General features: G+C 30.1%; 2 protein-coding genes across 6 annotated transcripts; one reads left to right on the top strand and one right to left on the bottom strand.

The window, feature by feature from the left end:
• The first annotated feature begins 1,675 nt into the window (after positions 1-1,675).
• On the top strand, positions 1,676-7,520 carry LOC111041034 (tetratricopeptide repeat protein 7B). Of its 2 annotated transcripts, XM_022325188.1 has the most exons (17): positions 1,676-1,976; positions 2,189-2,488; positions 3,093-3,244; positions 3,310-3,478; positions 3,569-3,781; positions 3,840-3,966; positions 4,031-4,155; positions 4,215-4,326; positions 4,387-4,534; positions 4,599-4,787; positions 4,853-5,031; positions 5,097-5,379; positions 5,455-5,593; positions 6,165-6,391; positions 6,953-7,057; positions 7,119-7,210; positions 7,280-7,520. In XM_022325188.1, the coding sequence occupies exons 2-17, from the start codon at positions 2,374-2,376 to the stop codon at positions 7,410-7,412; spliced, it is 2,508 nt and encodes an 835-aa protein (XP_022180880.1). In that variant the 5' UTR covers positions 1,676-1,976; positions 2,189-2,373; the 3' UTR covers positions 7,413-7,520. The 2 variants fall into 2 exon arrangements, with proteins under 2 accessions (XP_022180880.1, XP_022180879.1); XM_022325187.1 differs by having other exon boundaries at positions 1,676-2,488.
• A 2,792-nt stretch (positions 7,521-10,312) lies between these two features.
• On the bottom strand, positions 10,313-16,778 carry LOC111041035 (probable methylthioribulose-1-phosphate dehydratase). Of its 4 annotated transcripts, none has more exons than XM_022325192.1 (12): positions 16,707-16,777; positions 15,812-15,907; positions 15,611-15,745; positions 15,415-15,545; positions 14,057-14,136; positions 13,877-13,943; positions 13,102-13,212; positions 11,373-11,482; positions 11,014-11,174; positions 10,847-10,953; positions 10,585-10,787; positions 10,313-10,520 (listed from the first exon to the last, which is right to left on the bottom strand). In XM_022325192.1, the coding sequence occupies exons 2-12, from the start codon at positions 15,897-15,899 to the stop codon at positions 10,460-10,462; spliced, it is 1,254 nt and encodes a 417-aa protein (XP_022180884.1). In that variant the 5' UTR covers positions 15,900-15,907; positions 16,707-16,777; the 3' UTR covers positions 10,313-10,459. The 4 variants fall into 4 exon arrangements, with proteins under 4 accessions (XP_022180884.1, XP_022180883.1, XP_022180882.1 ...); XM_022325191.1 differs by having other exon boundaries at positions 16,494-16,753; XM_022325190.1 differs by having other exon boundaries at positions 15,611-15,907; positions 16,707-16,778.
• Between the last annotated feature and the right edge of the window lie 1,769 nt (positions 16,779-18,547).

Genomic DNA, 18,547 nt, shown 5'->3' with positions numbered 1-18,547 from the left:
AGATTTAGGTGCAGGGGGGTGGGGTGTCTCTGCCCCCCACAACTCTGTGATGCATTCACAGATTTAGCACCCTGCGTTTTAGAGGTCTAGTTGTGCCATTGCATATAGATAACATAGAAAACGATAGTTTCGTTGAAGAACCTATAGGGTCAGATACTGAACAAAATTTAGAAACAGTTGAACAAGAAGTGATTTAACAAACAATAGTTACTGAAGATGCAGAAAATGAAAAATCTAGTAATGAACCATTATTTAAAAAACCAAGAACAAACCGAAAAATGTGACCCAGTGAAAGAGTGGTGGAACCGATATTGGAATTTCTAAAGACAAGAACTCAACCAAAAAAAATTAATGGGGATACACCTGAACTTTCTTTTTTTAAAGTATTATTTAAGACATTTAAAATTAAATGATAAAAATCAAGGTCAATTCAAAAAAATTGTATTAAATACCATTGATCAGCTTCTCGACATCCGAGAAACGTCGTATGAAACGCCAAGATACAATAATGCGCCACATTCTAATATTATACCTCATTTATCATTTAAATGCAAATCATTAACCGCAGCAATTTAATGCAATTCAGTACATTGCGAGTTCTCCAGATTTCTCTTCGTCGGATAGTTCAAGTTCTTATATTTTGCATTAATACAGTTGATTTTTCAGTATAATAAATTATCATTTTTATATTGTTAAAAATTAAGTATAATTAAGTTTAATAACCTTATTAAGTGTTAACTTATTTTATTATAATAATATTATAACAATAAAAAGTAATGCGTTCAAGAGAATTCGCAAGTCTAGAAGAATTATTTTTATACTACCTGCTATAATTTAAATTCTGAGTGGAGCGAAAAAATGAAAATGTAAAAAAGTTGGACAAGTGGGTACCGCTCTACTGTTCAGTAGTTGTCAAGCATGTCGTTGTAATGGATATGTTATAATTTAATTCAATGATAAATCATTGTATAAAATAAACGAATTTTTTTTTTTTAAAGCACATCATTGTAAAATCAATACATTATTTCGCTATGCTCCGCTCAGAATCTAATATCCAATTATTTAGAATTTGTTATTAACTTACCTCAATGTCACCAATAATTTCTCTTCTGGAGTGATACTTTTTCTGAAATAAGTATCAGTTTTTCGAATTACATCGTTAAGTATTTCTAGAATATAATCAAACGTGTCGGTACTCATTCGTGTAAAATTTCTAAATTTACATTCGTAATTTCGAAGTTCATGAATAAAACATTTAATTGTATTATTTTCAGTTCGCTTCAAGTTCAAAGGATGAACCCAAAGTTTTTTTTTTTTCCTGTTCAATTTCTCTTAAAAGAAACCATATAGGAATAGCAACGTCCTTTTCGTCGGACGACATTTTGACGACTATTTGATATACTTTGATTTGACTAACTATGTTTTATCTAGTGAGCGACAACAATGCTTTATTATGACTAAATATAACTTACATAATACATTTCTCCAGTCAATTTTGCGTTACCAGTGTGTGGTCACTGGTCACCCTTACTGGAAATTCAAAACTAGGCATGCGGCAGCCGTCAGGCAGTCGGCAGATGGCGCTGTTGCTATGTAGATGGAAGAAGAGTATTTATTTACTATTCTTCCTTACGCGATGTTATTATTATTATTATCTTATTATTGTGTGTTGTTATTGTTAATAATTTTTTCGGCACAATCGGTCTGTCTCGTCAATGACCGTCGTGGCCTCATTGCCACAACCCGACAACCGTTTCTTATCATTGGCGGCACCGCAAAGTACTATGTGTGCACACCCGTGTGTATATGTGTGTCAACATTTAAAATATTATTCTTTTCGTAACACACGAGTTTAATTTCCAATGTCCAGGACACTACTGTCTACAATATTTGTCTGTATATTGATATCACATTATCAATAGTCCAGTGTACACTACAACTGTTAACACTTCGCAGTTGTCGTTTTTCTGCATGAAGTAGGTGGACATTACCTATACTGTGGGTTATAAATTGTAATATCACGATTTACGACCTTGAACTGGTTACTTATTAATTAGTAATTAGTGATATTATTACTACCACAACTTACCATATTACTGTGGTCAGGCATAATTTACTATAGTGACATTTATTGAAGTGTAAATCTGAATATCGTCTGTGTACTTATGATCATTATTCTTTTCGTAAGGTACCAAACACCAATATAATGAGTTTGACTGATTTAAGGACGTCTTATAATAATTATTGCGTCCAAAATTCAAAATACTAATATCCAAACGCATTCAGGTGGTAAAACCTGAAACTCCTAGAGGTTCTCTAGATTGTTTTATATTTCATTAAGTTGAACTGTTTGGGAAGACACACATCGGCGCAATGTCCAGTAAAAATATGAAAAGCACTAGGGTCGAGTCCGAATTAGCCGGATGTCGAGAAGAAGGAAATTGGTCAAAGATATTGGAGCTCGTCGAACAGTTGTCCTCTGGCAAAGGCAAGTACCCATATTCTGATATAATCTATAACTCCCAACAATCTGTTGGACTGCAGTAGTAATTTGGCAAAAACAAAATTCATTGCAGCTTGAAAGCATAATGTAAGGTGTTGGCGAGGTGATTGGACAGGATTGAGTGGGTATGACTGTTGAAGTTGTCGTATAACTAAAAAGTATATACTAAAATTGTATATCAAAGAGAGAGAAAGCTAAGCTTTTTTATCCATTTAACAGTCACTAAAGTAATGGGGAAAATAATTTCAGAATACTTACAAATATGATAGCGCATTAATGCATTATAGACATTTTTTTTGTTAAGTTGTGTTTTGAACAATATAAATTTATTCATAATTTTTATATAATCAGTGAAATTACTGTTAAGCAAATCACCATTAACACTATGTACAATGGTTTATAGTTATAACTACCATACTACTTATAAATACCCAAATATATTGTAGTTTGACTCGTTATTTTATTTAAATCAGAAATTCAAACATCTATCGATATAATATTAAACAATTAAACTGTCTCTGAAGTCTATAAGATATTAATATCTTGAATGTTTTATAGTGTTTGTGTAATATTTTTTTCCATTTTTTAGCAATACTGTACAATTTAATGGTTGGTGAAGCAAAGTTGGAAATGTTTTTAGAGGAATACCCTCCCATTGAGAGCAACATTGCAAAAGCTTGTGGTGGTCTTAATGAAGCCAAATCATACTTAACCGAATCAATTAGTGAGCTCTCTACACAAGTAATAAATTAATAATAATATTTGTATAATGCATATTTTACTTACTTAATTCAAATTATTTCTAGTCGGGCTTGAGTATCGATAGTCATATGTTACTTGCTAAATTGTGTTACGCTTGTGGTCATTATGACGAAGCGATGGAACATTGTACAGAAGCCAAGTTGAACTCAATAATACAAACAGATTTACAAATCCGTAACATAAGGATATTGTCGGAATCATTTGCAGTAAAAGGTGAGTTTAGTTTATTCAAAATTCTACTGAAAATAATTGTAGTGTAAACATTTAATTTGCATTGTATTCTTTTTAAAATTATAATCATAGGTTTGTGCCAAGAAAAGTTAAAACCAGCTTCCAGTTCTCGTTTTAAAAAAACAGAATGGATTGAAGGTGTTATTAAAAACTATGAACAGGCTGCCAATTTAGGCATTTTGTATTTGCAAGAATTGGACAACAAGGAAAATCAGTCTATGTTACCATCGCCACTTGGTGGTAATGCACCATTGATCACAAATAACAATTCTTCATCTGCTACAGGTATTTTTCATATTCTTGCTTTTATATATTAAATGTCTGAAGTAAATTTCTTTTACAGGATCTCATTCTCCACAGCCTGTGAACATGACACATTCTCTGAGTATCTTAGTTGAGACAGCTATCTTGAGATTGCCGCTATTGCTTATTGAGAGTTCAAACTATGCTGGTGCCATTACAACATTCAGGTAAATATTGAGTAAACTTACTTACATTAAATATCTGATTACAACTCTTATGGGTTTTACTTAGGAGTATATTATCAGCTTGTGAAGCCCATGGTAGTCATTCCATTCGACTCATTTTAACATACCAATTTGCTGAATTTCTTTTGCGCAAAGTCTCTCCAAAATACTATTCACTACCAACTCAAAGTAGTAAGTTCTTCTTATAAACATTTTAATTCAAAAATATAAGCCGATTTTAACTATTTTAGCTCCCTCTAAAAAACAGTCACCAAATATAAGAAGATCAAAAAAATATAATTCTATTAATATGTTCATGCCCAGAAGCGAACATGAAGAAGTAATATTATTGCTTATTATAAGGTAATTGCTAAATACTTTAAAAATAATTTCAAATTTAATAACTGTATTGTTTAACAACAGTGAAGCAATGGCAGCAAGAAATGCAGTACTTAGTCAATCGCCAGAGTTCAAAGAAGCAAGAATTAGAGCTTTTAGTTTGGCCACAGCCATTTATGATCTGCTTACTTTTGCATTAGTCCTTTGGGGTCAATATAATATGTTATACGAGGTTAGTTTTTGTTCTTTTTGCATCTATTTGATATTATATAATTTTAATTATAAAATTTGATTAGTCTTTTGAACGTGCAATGAAATTTTCTGCTGATGATGCTCATGTTTGGATGCAACAAGCTTTATGTCTTGAAGCAGCTGGTCGTCATATTAAAGCTTTGGAAGTATTAACTCAAGTCATAAGTATGCAACCCAATGCAATTGTTCCGTGTTTATTAGCTGCTCGAATTTGTTATCAACATTTATTTAAGGTTTGCTTTGTGAATATTATATTATTATTAATATGAAAAAATATAAATACTAATTTTAAATTTAGATGGAAGAAGGACTAGGTTGGAGTCAAGAAGCTCTTAAAAGAGAAAAAATGCACTCTGAGAATTTATTATCGAGATGTAATCTGTACATAGGCATTGGAGCACAGTGTATGGCATTGACTTCGTTTTTGAAATCAGTCAAAGATAAATACCATGCCCTATGCTTTGAATCTCTTACAAAGTAGGATTTTTTTAATTTTAATTTAAATTTATGTTAATTTTTTTTTTTGTTGTTTATTATTTTAGAGCACAGCAATTGGATCCTAATGATCATCTAGTTTATTATTACTTAGCATTTTATTACGCGTGTTTGGCTAAAGTGCCAGAAGCTACAACTAAAGTACGTCAAGCATTAACATTGAATCCTGAACATACACCATCACTACAGTTGGCTATCTTATTGTTGAGTGCTCAGAAAAAAATAACCGAAGCCAAATCTCTTTTAGAATCATCTTTGGAAGATTTTCCTGATCATATTGGTTTGTTATTCATCAGAGCCAGAATCGAATTGCAGACAGAAGCTTCTGATGTAATTAAAATACTTAACTATTTTCATAGGCTATGCTTATTATTAATTTTATTTTTGTTTACATATATTTCACAGGTTGCACTTGTGACAGCTAAACATATGCTTTCTATGTGCAAAGCATCAGCTAGCAACGAAGGTTCTCCTTCCGTAGAACACACTGATACTCGTAGTATTTTTCAGCTTTACACCACTGAACTCTCAGACAAAGATTCAAGTAATACACGCATTCAATTTATACAGTTGTTTAAGAGGACATTGTACCCGCATTTGTGTTGGGTTTGTCTTACTAAAGCATAATATATCAAAATGTATGTACAACCAGGCCTGTTATTAGATATTTTCTGCCCTAAAATAATGCATGACTTGCTTGTACCTAGCCTTCCTTCAGCAGTTCTGATTTTGTGTTGATAGCTTAAATATTAGAGTGAATTGACTTATTATCAAATCTAAATGTAAGAACATTATTTGTGTTATCTCTCTGATTGTTTAATGTTTATGATATTTTAATTTTAAAGTGAGTTATAGGTACATATTTAAAATATTAATATTTAAAATTTTCATGGTTCACTTAAAAATTGAAATATCCCAAAAATACAGATAATGTTCTTACATTTAAATTTGATAATAAATCAGTTGGCTAATATTTAAGTTAACAATACAAAATTGGAACTGCTGGACCATACCATTTTGATATATTATGCATTAGAAAGACGGATGTTATGAGGGTACAACATTCTCTTAATATTTATATTCATTATTAAGATAACAAATTGCATATTGCGTAGATTCCTTGGGACCAGCGCGTATTGAACAAGCCTTATCAGAAGTAGCGTCATCTATTAGTTCACTGGTACCCCAACGACCTGTGACCAATACGGTGTGGCACACACAGCAAAATGTTTGGTTACTTTTAGCCGAGGTTTACTTGTCCCAAGAACAATTTGACTCAGCAAATAATTGTTTATTGGAAGCAGCCAGTATTTTTCCATTATCACACCACATCATGTTTATGGTAAATGTGCCTTAATATATCACCTTAAATTGAGTTGGATAGGTCTGCACTCCTGTGTATTTCCTAACGAATTATCCAACTTTTGTTGTTGTTATTTTATATTTGTTTGAATATTATTATGATGATAATTCTTTCTCAGACGCGGATCCAGAAAAATTGATTGGGAGTACTCAAAAAAAAAAAAAAATGGTTATACCTTTCTGTTTTAGATTATGTAATTAATTTACCATACAAATTTATCTTATTGGTGACTTATTTGACAGGGGGTACTCAAGCACTCATATCTCCTCTCTCTTGAATCTGCGCCTGGAATCAGTTTTATAGACTCAGTTTGTAATTTTTAAAATACTTAAGTTTTCCTAAATGTACTTCAATAGAAAACAATTTAAGACAGTATAAATAGACTAAGATCAACGTGCAATATTACCAATAGACTACTGTGAAATTGACATGCATTAATTCAATGTAGTTGCTTAGTTTCATATTTTTCCTATTACCATAAAGTGTCTTATTTTATACTGACTTCAGAAATAAAGTATTTCTCTTAATATGTCGATACAGAGAGGATTATTTCATGAAAAAAGAAACGAATTCAATGAAGCAAAACAATGCTATCAAAATGCAGTAACAGTTCATCCAGCTCATTTGAAAAGCTTACAACATTTGGTAGTTACATCAATGTTTATTCTACAGCCAAATTTTTTATCACAGTACTTTTGTTATACAGGGTTTGATGTACCATTATTTGGGTAGCCACAGATTGGCCGAAAAGACATTGAGAGACGCTGCAAAAATAAATCCTTACTCTCCGGAAACATGGTATGTTTAAATTCATATAAATTCAATAAAATGTTCCATGTTTGTAGCCATTGAATTGAACATTTCAAGGTACAACTTGGGGAAAGTCTTGGAGAGTTTAGGAGAAACCGACAGTGCCACGGACAGTATGGCCACTGCTCTGCAAGTAGAGATGGTCAGTCCGATTATGCAATACACAAGCATTCCTTTGCCATTTGATTAAAACTATTGGTTTTTTTTTTTATCATTATTATTTATTATTACGCTGTATGATTTACATAGTAGACAAAAAGTAATTTAAAAAAAAAAAAAAGGAAGAGGTTACCGTTACCATACACTAGTATCTATTAAACAAGTTGACATGCTTGTTGGTTGGCAGTATTAAATTATTTTAGTTTAAAATGTTACTTATTATTTTTCTTATTTGATAATGTTTGTTATGTTATTTGATCAAATATTTGTTGTTTATTAATAAATGTAGGAATTTTGTTTGATTGTCAATAATTTTGGTTTTCCATAAATAAAAAAACCATCATTCAATTGTTGTCTTATCATTTTAATACAACCAATCAAATAAAAAGTAAATACTTCATATTTTGAAAATGTTATTATAAATATTAAAAGGTAATGGATAATATATCATTAACAATCACAAAATTATCTATTTAATGAATCATGCAAGTTAAATACAAACTTCCTTCTTATTGAAAGCTAAAAAATATGTAAACCATTTATTTTTTTTTATATTTCAAGTACAAATTTGGATAAAATTAGATATTTAAAGATGGTTTAAACAATATTAGTTATTTTTTCTTAATTTGAAAATATTATAATATAAGCTGACAGAACATATTCTCATAATTGTTTTCCAAATACAATGATTTTATATCTTTGAATTCAAATTTAACACTTGCATTATAGTGACCCATACACACTACCTGTACAGCAGGGTGGACCTACCACTAGTACCCACCATTTTTTAAATTAGTTTGATTCAATCTTGAAGAAGTGGTATTCCTGCATCATTAAGTATAATCAATCGACAATTAAGTGTCTATTCATTACAAAATGTGTCTTAAGCATAATATTCTCGTACAAGTAATTTGTTTTGGAGTCACATCTATTTTAATTTTTGTGGTCAAAGCTGACGTCCATACTGGGAGGTGTAGGTAGTTAACGATCAGATTATCGAGGTGTATGTTGTATTCTGTTCAAGACAAAAACAGACTTCGGTCGCTGGCTTATGTGCATGGCCTCTCAAGTCGACTTGATAAAGGAAGTGTCTGAAAATGAGTCTGATTGTTGCAGAGGTCTGTTCTCATCTTGAACTGAGTAGTAGGAGTGAAGATTTTAACTGGAAGTGTAAATTTGGGTACAGAGTAGTTTTCTGATTGTTTTCTCCTTGAGTGAGTTTTTCGTCTTAAAAAGCATTGAGGTGATGAGTTATCTTTCTTATTCCATTCTAATGGTTGGTTTTCTACAAAAACTCAATAGGGTTTACTGTATATTTATAAGGTAAACATTTTTGTGGCACTTATGGTTCTGTTAATATTATTTTCCATTTATTGAACCAGGTGGAGACTTAACTTGAAAAAAAATAGAAATTAAATTCAACCTTAAGAAGATGGTTGGTGTTTTCAAATAGATAATTCCAAATAGTTGTCTTGAGTAATTGAGTGAGGATTGTTTTATTGTAAGCAAATAATGGCAGTAGAGTTAAGAGATTCAGAGATATTGTGACACTATATTATATTAAGGAAGGTTGATCTTAGGACTGATCCTTGGGGAATCTAGCTTTGATTTAATTTTAAATCTCCTGAGCAAAAAATTATGTTTTGTTTTGAAAAAGAAAAACCAAATTAATGAGCTGTATAATTCAGCAAATCATATTGTAACACATAGCAATAATTAAAAGCTGGTGTAGTAAACCCAAAAGAGTAGTATATTATTCATTATTATTCTATAGCAATTATTAGAATATATTACTTAGAAATCATAATAATAAATTATACACGAGGCATAATTTATGATAGATAGGTAGGTATAAATATGTAATGTTCGGAAAAGCCTAAATAACAGGAAACAGAGATCAAGAGTGAAAACAACAAGTTGTTTTTACCTATTATACAATATAATAATGTGATTTAGCATTATTGGGGTGTAAAATTAGACTATTAATATATCACGCCATAATAAGTCATTGCTAGAACCCGCATAAATACGGGTAGAGCACCTACCAAATGTTAGAAGATATTCAGCACTGCTCGATAGCGTGACGCGCTTACGACAGTGTGCTTAGAGATTTTTTATGTTTATAAATAATAATTAATAAATTGTTTCACTTTATTTGACTAAACGAGTCTAAGTGTTTTATTAATTTCAATACATATCTTCTCAACATACGTCTCAAGACAGCGACAAACGTGCTACGTCGTTTAAATAATTATTGTGGTACCGATCGTCGTTTCCTGCACAGCGATCACTACACTGGTTTGACAATTCACTTCATCTCAAATAAAACAGATAACGTACAATTTAGAATTAAAAGCATGTTAATTAATAATTGTAAATAGTACAAATAAGAAAATAGTTCATGAATGTGATTCAGACAATGAAATAAAATGTAGTTGTCTAGGAATAAAAGAAGTTAAAAAATGTAAAATATCTACTTTTGACGTGTAATAGCCTAAAATGGAATAAACATATTGAATAAGTTATTATAATTACAATACTGTTCTGGAGAACCTTTTTAAGAACCTTTATAGAAAGAATATGTAATTGATTTATACTACTCTAGCAAAATCAATAACATCCTTAAATTTTTTAGTAAAAGTATATTTTTAAATATCGTTTGTGCGATTCTACCGATCTGATACTCAAAAGACCTTGGATGTTGACTGCTTATACTGTACAGTAATAGATTACTCCCATGTTATATGAATATTTAGTGAATAGTGAAACATGATTATTTAAATCAATCAAAATCAATAAATAGTAAAATATTTTGGATGCTTAAACCAACTAATTAATAAAAATGAGTTTTTGTCTAAACTAAAAATCATACAATTTTGTAAAAATGATAATATACTCATAAATTATATAATATATAAAGAATAAAAAATCATTTTATGAGAAGACCTTTTAATATTACGAAATAATGAACAAACAGATTTAGTTTAAAAATGATTAAAAAGTTGAGTTCTTCCTCAATAGCCTTTGGATAACTCCCAATTGCTCTCCAATAGGATAAAGTTTACATGTACAATTTGATTAAACTTTGTTTGTCTTCTTGAAAATTGTTACACCGAATAAATACTCATAGCACTCAAGCCTAAAAATCCATTAAAAAGAATAAGTAATTTGTGCGCCTAATACATTTAAACGTTTAAACTCACTGTGTTTTAGCTGTAATCCATGAACTACCCCAAACGTACATTCCATGGTTGCGGACCAAAACTGCAGAAGTGCTGGGGTATTTTCTCAAAGCTAATTTAAAAGTTTCAACTAAATCTTTCTCATATTTTGAATTCTCGATTATTGGTATAACAAGTTCTTCATCATTATCATAGAATTTTCCAGTTTTTTCATTGAAAATTCCCTAAAAAAGTTTACAAATACTTTTATCTGTGAAAATACCATTTCATAGTTGTTGCTTACTTTTATCATTTCTAAGCCAGTAATCCTTAGTTCATTTTCGGGATTTAACAAACATAATTTGACTGCTTCCATAGAATGTACATGTATCACAGCTCCTGCATTTCTCTCTAAATGTTTTCCATAAATTATTAGTAAAAAAATAAAACATTTCTAATTATTTAATTTACCAGTATATGCACACATGAATATGGGAGTGCACTGGCTTTTTGATAGTTTTTTTTCAGGCTCCGGAACTATAATATCCTCACCATCCAGATTTTGAACAAATAAATCGTCAGGTTCAATATTTTCTTTTTGAACACCAGATGGTGCAATAAAAATTTGGTCACTAATCATCATAAAAAGTTAATTAATTTTTTAAGCTATAATTACCAAAATTATAGTTTATTATACATATTCAAGTCATACGTAATTATAACATTGAATAGGGAAATAACTAATAAGCATATTATAAAATTATGTTACTCTATTAGATTAACACAATTTAAAGAAAATTAAGATGTGATGAACAGTAATAATTATGTACTTGTATTTAATGCTTATGCCGCCACCTGTTCCAGTGACCCAGCCGTTGGCATAGAATTGTCGACATAGCTTGGGGATTAAATGACGAGGGTGATCTTTTGAATCATTATTCTGAAACATAAATTACAATTGTGTACTTTACATTTTTTATTACTAAATTCATTATATTAGTTAAGATAAAAAAAATCCAGTTGTTTACTAAATATAGTAAAATAAAATACCATAAAGTAGGCAAAAAAATCTATTGAGATTTCCAGTCTAGTCCCTATAAACTCTACGTTTAATTTCAATTCTATTTTAATTTTAGACTTTATTAATTAAATGTTTTTTTTTTATTATTTAATATATTAAAATGTCTCAGCATACAAGATGCTATTACAAGTATAAACATTATATGATTTTACAAAATATTATGTTGTGTTAGTTGAGTCGAATGGTAATTGATTATGTATAGATATTTTTAAATAATATAATGGGAAAAGGAAATGAGATAAGATATTATATAAGTTAATTAATTTTAGTATGGATTGTCTGGGCGATAAGATTATGGAGTGCTATTAGCTGTGAGTGCATTTAGGACTGATGAAAGAAGGGAGATAAGGGGGCTAATTAGTGAGTTTAAATTTGATATTAAACTTGAGAGCGTCGGTGATTTTGAGTTCCGAGTGTAGGTTTTGATGAGTTTTGGTGGCTTCAGGGTAGGATTTGGTGTTTTGATAGTTGTTAGTGTTGTTGGAATCAGGAATCTTGGCTGGATGGATGGTTTTTTTAAGGCAGCTTTGTAGACTTGGCATCCTTTGAAGTTGGCAGTATGTTCCTTAGTGCAAAGTGCACATTTGGCGGGACTATGTCAGTCTTTAGGGCATTCTATTGTAAGGTGGTTTTCACCACATTTAACGCATTTTGGTTCGTGGCAGCAGTTATTTCTCGTGTGTCCATAGGATTGACAGTTGTGACATTGTGGTGGGCCACGTCTCTTTTTGTGTGGTTTCTCAATCAATACCTTAGTATTGAGTAGGAACTTGATGTCTAGGATGTCTTTATTATTGCCTTGCTTTAAAATATCCACAAAGAATAATGGTAGGGGACATTTGTTTTTATTTTTGACGTTGTATATGTGTTTGGCTGAGTGTCCTAATTCAGTTAATTAAATGTAACCTTCCATTAGCTACTCAGTATTATGATATAACTTGATAAAACAAATTCAGTAATTTTTATTATTTATTATAAAATTGATTTATTAATACTTACACAAATCAATATATTTGTTGGGGCAAAATCATCAGCATCAACATGATCCATTATTAATATAAAACTTAAGATGAATTTTTAAAGAGAAAAAAAATCTAAAAACACGTGTTTTTATAATACAATTTGTATGAGAAAATATCTAAATGCGATTATTTCTAATGATGTTGAAAGTCAATATCTCAATTTTTTACTATCTCAAACTAAATTGAAATACCCACAAACAAACCATTATAATAAAACTCGATAACTCGATATCTTGAAACTTTTTTCTGTTCCCCTTGAGATTTGACATAACGAGTGTATTATAATTGAGTACCAATGTTATCTTATCAACCAAAGAATAATTAATTCTTAACATTGAATTGATTATAGGTTACTTAATCATAATACAGTAGATTAATTCACCGATAATTTTATAGTATAAATATTTAAATATTCATGTAACTGCTGATAAATATTATATTAAACTTTTAATTTACCACCAATGCCTGCTCTTCGTGATTAAAATCAACTTGTTGGTCGCCATTATAATTGTCCTCGATCATAGCAAGCTGCTTGATAGGAGTTTTCTGTTCAGTGGATGAATCAGCCTAAATAAATGAATAAATAAATAAATGTTAAATTGAATGATTTGTCCTAATAAAAAATATAAAAATATCTTTAAATAAAGTTTAGTTTATAATTTATCAATATTTGAATGATTTATGTCAATGATAATGTTGTAGAAATATTAACACATTTAAATTGATTACAAAATAACATAGAAAATATTTATAATACAAACAATTAATAGTATATTGTATTATGCAAACTTGTTCAGCCGGGCCAATTATATTTTAGAAGAGAGAATAATAAAAATAAAATATACAATTATAAAAGTTATAAAAATACAAATACAAATAACAATATTTGTATCATAATTATTTAGACTCAATTACAATCTAAAAAAAATTAAAATTAAACTACAATAGTTTTAGATTTAATTGTACTTTTTTTTAATATATTACAACAAGAGTGCTGTTGGATAATATATTTTAATACCATCTATTCATTTTATTTGACAAAATTTGTGTTTAACAATGTAAAATTATGTTCATTATTAAAATGTTGATTTTAATTAAATTAGCCTTTTAAAATAAAATATTTTAATTCTTTAGAATTCTTCAGTAATAAATTAAAAATATTGTATGTTTAAATATAAATAAATAAAAGTAAATTATAAAATATATGATTAAATTACATTAGTTTGCATACCTTGTTTTCCGAAGGTGAATTAGGTCCTAAAAAGTTGTTACCAAAAAATGAACTTATGCGCTGGTGTCTGCAATTTAATTTTAATATTTCATCTTATAATATAAAAATAACGATGAAGAGTAGGTATACAATTTTTATACTACTTTAATACAGATTTATCATTATGATTTAATGTTTTACTTATTCATTGCTGCTAAATGTTCAGCTTCATCAACCGCTTTATTCCATTTGATTTTTAATTTGCTGCGAGAAATCTGAGTCTGAATACAAGACAAAAATACACAAATACATATAATTCAAAAATAAAAAGATAACATTAATTAACAAACAGTTACTTCATATTCATTATAATTTTTAACATTTATATTTCTAATGAATTATGTGAAACCTCAGACTAACTGTATAATCAGACTTAGCCCAGGAAAAAATGAATATAAAATATGGCACTATATTGATTTTAATGGTGTAAGTAGTTATCAGTATCAGTGTACATCACTTTGTGAACTAATATGAAGCAATTAAACTGCTCTCAAAATATTCCTGATATATCAAAGAAAATCTCTGAAACTTTTGTCAAAATTGGTCATGTATTTGTTGAGTCTACAAGCTAGAAACAAACAAATACTGCCTTTTTCATGAATGTATAAATAACAATGAGGTAAATATTATTTTGTTTCATTTCAAAAAGATCTCATAGCAATGCATGACAAGTCGGCTAATTTAAAACAATTTAATTTTTACTAATTGGGTTTCTTTGCCAACACTCAATTAATGTGAGTAACCCTATAAGGATTGAAACTCAAAGCAAATAACACTTATAGAGTTTTAGGAATATGTGTGTAAAATGTGGTGTCAATTGGTACAATAGTTTAAAAGTCTATAAGCCCCATACAATAATATATATTCACTTTTATACATACAGATATAATCTAATCTAATATCATGCAATTATGAAATAACAATCCACCATTTTATTTAAATTTGTATGCAGAACAATTATCCACAGTTGCTTCTTTAATAATACTACAATAAACAATAGCAGACTGGAGCAAAAGATTATGAATAGTATTATTTTTAGAGCTGAACCTGCAGAAATCTTAAGATAATTAAGATTTTAAAATTAATAAATTAATTTAGCTTTCATTTAAGACAGTAAGACACATTCTTTTTTTTTCTAATACTTTTTTTTTTGCGATTAAGAGTTTTAGTCACGGCACCATGTAAGACACATTCAAAAATAAAGTGGACTGACAGAGCAATGTAAGATATTACAACTGGATCGCTGCCCACCGCTGTCTGTGTACCCGACTGTTTGATAGCATCTTTAAAGCTTTTCAGATGTTTTATACAGAATGCCATGATATTATCACTATGGCACTACCACAATAATAATAATTTTATAAATAAAAAATGTATTTTATTTTTTGATTAAATTATAACTGCACCCTAAGAATATTCATCATATTTAAAAATTGCAAATTGTTCAAAACACAAATCTTGATAATAATAATATATTAATGTTATCAGTTTTAACTTACAGTTATTTTGGGAATTTCTGTTAATATTTCTTCTTTACCAGTGAATTTAGAAATTTGTTTCATTTTAATCCAATTTCTTTTATAAGCGTCATTGCAATAATAAATATGCAACATTGGTATCATATTCTCATCTAAAACATGACCATAAAAATTAAAATTAAAAATGTTAGATTCATAATACATTATTTCAACATACTTTTAGAAAACTTATTTGTTTCTGGGTCTGTAATTACAATTCCTGGCCATACTGGATATTTTCCTGTCTTAGCCCACACCATGTCACCAACGTTAAATACATTCCTTTTGCCATTACTCATGTCATTAACCGAGGCTATTGAAGAGGATTTTCCATTGCTTTTTTTGTTCAATATAAAATTTATTTTTCGGTACGACTCACCCAAAGACAAGTCGAGCTCTTCATTAAATTTTCTTTTATTTGATATACGACCATATCGGCTTTTTTTTTGATCTTCCATCTTTTTCATGATTCAATCTGGAATAAGAGAAACTGATTATAAAAAAAGAAATAAAGCCTTCAGTTACCTATATAATATATACAGATAGGTAACATAGATTATTAACAAATAATAAGAAACATTTTCTCTACTATGCTGGTTAAAGATGTTTTTCTCTGTTAATTTGACCCAAAGTCAAATAAGAAAATGTTATGTTACATTGTTCTGTTAGGTATCTGGATGTTAAGTCGTTTTAAAAGAGGTGGTGCATAAATACAGTGACTTATAAGTCTCCAAATAAAGCCTGTAACAAAAATCTTACACCTGGTTGAGCCATGAGAGGGTGAACGATACTTAGAATAAATCCAGCAAGGATGACAAATCTTTTTTGGGCCCGATTTATCATCCTATTTTCGGTTGCAATACTTGGAAACCAACCTATCGTCAACATATACTAATTCACAAATGAAACAAACCTTTACAGAACACACTATGCAAACCAACAAATCAAATTTGCACCATAAAACATCCCATTTGCACTGGATAAAATCGTTAAATAATACAACTATCTACATGCAACATGAATAGAAATAATTTTTAAAAACTGATTAAGTGCACACTTACAGATGTAATATTTGTATGGATTTTATGTCAACTGTTTAGATTAGTTTAGTTTACGACAAACATGAGAACACCTGAATACTTTAAACATAACTAATTAAACACTGTAGAAGATCATTCACAATCTCAGTATGACACCTATAACTTAGAAGAGTTACGCTTACGACTCCCAACTCAAACCACGACCTCAAAAATTCACAACAGGAAAAAACTCACCCAAACAGCAAAACGAACAAACACAGAATACAGAAAAATACAAAATAACAAATAAGATGGGAATTTGAAAATGATTGTTTTCTTAACAAAAATAGTCAGGCTGTTACTTTCAACAAAAAATTATTTCCCTTAACCATAGGCATCACTGTTGACAATCCGATATATTTATAAAATTAACTTTCAAATTTCAATATTATGATGGATGTAGGTATTCATATTTTTATATTCTTTACTTGAGTTTTATAACTGGTTCAGTAATTTAGCTGCTCATTGCTCAAGACTCAATAATATTAGTATTGTGAGCTGATTAGCCGCGGCGTGGTATACACGCTATTTAGGCAGGAACTAAGGCGCTAGACCCTCCCCCAATTCCCAAGATGTCTGTAACAAATATCATACATGATTATCACATAATTTAAACATTTTTTAAATATAATTTATAACACGAATATTTTTGATTAATTGTTTATCAACCTTAGATTTTCTAAGGCCATGCTAAAATCTAACCAACTACGGACTATAGATGTATTGTGGGTCGTGGGTATCTGTTGGCTATCTATATTTGTAATTTAAAATATAATAGATTGGCCAAGAATATCACCATTCTGCGTACTATTTGTTTTCACTCTCTGGGCCACTTTCAAAATGGCAAATTTGGTAGATTGACGAAGCGCGAAGAAATCATAGTTGTTATTTCAATATTTGTTAGCTTTAAAGTGAATTCAGTGACACAACTACCGGGGTGGTTCAGTGCTTGGGAATTACAACCACTGGGCCTCGGGGCCTCCCAATATTTTCATTATTGATCACGCATTTCATGATTTCACTATAAAATATATTATTTATAAATATAATAAGATAAAATTCATATTTGGATATCAAGAAAAATTTCCTGAAATTATGGATTAGGTTCTACGTAATTATTGAGTAACTGTATTGGGGCACAAATGCAGGATTGAGGCAATAATAATTTATAGAATGTAATCGATAGCGATCGTGGCGTCAGATATAGCCAAATCGGTCGATCGGTTTGGTCACCAGCTGCAGTATAATATATCATAATTTTCCCTACGTCGTCATTCGTAGTTTGAAGTTATCAAGAGTGAAGACTCAATGTCGAATACCTACTTGGATTAGTTGGATTAGTTTTATTACACGAGTCGAAAATTTCAACATCGTGGCAGTTACCAACTTGTTGAACTCGATTTTAATATTTTATTATCTTTTATTACAAGTTACAACCGCGGATTAACATAATATCCAATATGTCATTATGTATGGTACAGAACACGACAGTGTATATGTATAATAACTACAACCAACAACTCACTGTAGCCTACACCAGCAGCTACCAGACAGTCTGTGGGCTGCACTGCGAACCTACTGCCAGTGTTGCAGCAGGACAGTACAGGTGGTCCCTGTCGAATCCCTTGCCAATAATTTGCCATTATGGCCAATATAACCTGTCGAATATTTCCAATGTAAATTGGAATTCGTGACGATGCCCGGGAAAAAACGTTACTCCGTCATGGCGATGCCGGTAAATTCCGGGAACCTACTCTTCTCGCCGCCACCCGAGACCCTAAATTCCATATTCACAGCACCGATAACACTGTCACGCTTAATTTATGTTGTTAAACTTGATTTTCTTCACCGGCCGAGTTCCCATGAAAGTATTTTACCTGTTTATTTTCACTGGCGGAGTTGCGCTTCTCATTTGTAAAACGGGGGAGCCTGATTGGTCGCCGTTCAACTATGTATGTATATAGGTTATTTTTGGTGAAGAGAATACGTCTATTTTTATAATATTTTGAGAAATATTATTTCATGTACTAGGAAAT

The sequence above is a fragment of the Myzus persicae genome, unplaced genomic scaffold (genome assembly GCF_001856785.1).
Source record: "Myzus persicae strain clone G006 unplaced genomic scaffold, MPER_G0061.0, whole genome shotgun sequence".
NCBI lineage: Eukaryota > Metazoa > Arthropoda > Insecta > Hemiptera > Aphididae > Myzus > Myzus persicae.
This window is presented reverse-complemented; position numbering and strand designations above follow the sequence as displayed.